Here is a 1,732-nt window from a genome sequence, read left to right as displayed (position 1 = left end):
CTGACGAAGAAAAAACGGCTTTCATGACCGCAAGGGTAAATTATTGTTCTCAGACCATGCCTTTTGGGTTGAAAAACGCGGGGGCGACGTATCAGCGACTGATGGACAGGGTGTTTGAGGGGCAAGTAGGAAGGAATATGGAAGTGTACGTCGATGACATGATTGTTAAGTCAGTTCTGGGGTCGACTCACCACGAGGACCTATCGGAAGCCTTTGGCAAAATCCGAAAGCACGACATGAGGCTCAATCCGGAGAAATGTTCTTTCGGAATACAAGGGGGTAAACTTTTAGGCTTCATGATTACGTCAAGAGGGATTGAGATTAATTTGGACAAGTGCAAAAGGCGATACGGGAGATGAAGAGCCCAAGCAATGTGAAAGAGGTGCAGCGGCTAACCGGGCGAATCGCAGCTTTGTCTCGATTTCTGCCTCATTCGGGTGATAAGTCAGCTCCGTTTTTCAAATGCCTTAAGAAGAACGCAGCATTCGAGTGGAGTCCAGAATGTGAAGAAGCTTTTACTCGCCTCAAGGAAATGTTGTCAGCACCACCTGTCCTTTCGAAACCCGTCCAAGGTCTTCCCCTACATTTGTACTTCTCCGTAGGAGATCACGCGATCAGCTCGGTAATCCAGGAGGTAGACGGGGAACAGAAAATAGTTTACTTTGTGAGCCACACGTTTCAAGGGGCCGAAATGAGGTATCAAAAGATAGAAAAGGCGGCGCTCGCCGTCCTAGTCACCGCCAGACGTTTGCGACCCTACTTTCAAAGTTTTCAGGTAAAGGTGAGAACTGACCTTCCTTTGAGACAGGTATTGCAGAAACCAGATTTATCAGGAAGGCTCGTCGCATGGTCAGTGGAGCTGTCAGAGTATGGATTGCAATATGATAAAAGGGGGAGAGTTGGGGCGCAGACCTGGGCAGATTTTGTGGTGGAATTGACACCCGAGGAAGGAGAAAGAGTAAACACACAATGGATGTTGTTCGTCGATGGTTCGTTGAACGACAACGGAAGTGGAGTTGGAGTCACACTGCAGGGGCCGGGAGAACTGGTGTTGGAGCAATCTCTGAGATTCCAGTTCAAGGCCAGTAACAACCAAGCGGAATATGAAGCTCTAATTGCAGGACTAAAGCTGGCGATCGAGGTGCAAATTGACAGTTTGTTGGTAAGGACGGACTTGTTGTTAGTGGCAAATCAGGTTAATGGGGAGTTCCAGGTCAAAGAACCGGCTTTGATAAAGTATCTAGAGCGCGTACGACCGCTTATGAGTCGAATAAAGGAGATTGTGGTCGAGTACGTGCCGAGGACACAGAATCAAAGGGCTGATGCCCTAGCTAAGTTGGCTAGCACCAGAAAACCCGGGAATAACCGAAGCGTGATTCAGGAAACACTCACCAACCCCAGCATAGAGGGAGAACTACTGGCCTCAGTAGATCGCCAGGCAACTTGGATGAACCCCATCAATGATATCTTAGCGGGTGAGCCAGGCGATGTGATAAAATACTCAAAGGCTCAAAGGAGAGAAGCAGGGAATTACACGTTGCTCGATGGCATCCTTTTCCGGCGAGGATTCACTTCGCCCCTCTTAAGGTGCCTACCGCCAGAAAAGTATGAGAATGTCATGACGGAGGTTCACGAGGGGGTTCGCGCGAGCCACATCGGGGGAAGATCTCTGGCAGGTAAAGTCCTCAGGGCAGGTTTTTATTGGCCCACGATAAAAAAGGATTGTGCATAA

The 1,732-nt window shown here is 49.0% G+C and overlaps 1 protein-coding gene across 1 annotated transcript; it reads left to right on the top strand.

Annotated features, from left to right (window-relative positions):
- The first annotated feature begins 355 nt into the window (after positions 1-355).
- LOC130736278 (uncharacterized) lies at positions 356-1,732 on the top strand. Its single transcript, XM_057588119.1, has one exon. The coding sequence runs from the start codon at positions 356-358 to the stop codon at positions 1,730-1,732; it is 1,377 nt and encodes a 458-aa protein (XP_057444102.1).

This window comes from Lotus japonicus, chromosome 2, assembly GCF_012489685.1.
Source record: "Lotus japonicus ecotype B-129 chromosome 2, LjGifu_v1.2".
NCBI lineage: Eukaryota > Viridiplantae > Streptophyta > Magnoliopsida > Fabales > Fabaceae > Lotus > Lotus japonicus.
This window is presented reverse-complemented; position numbering and strand designations above follow the sequence as displayed.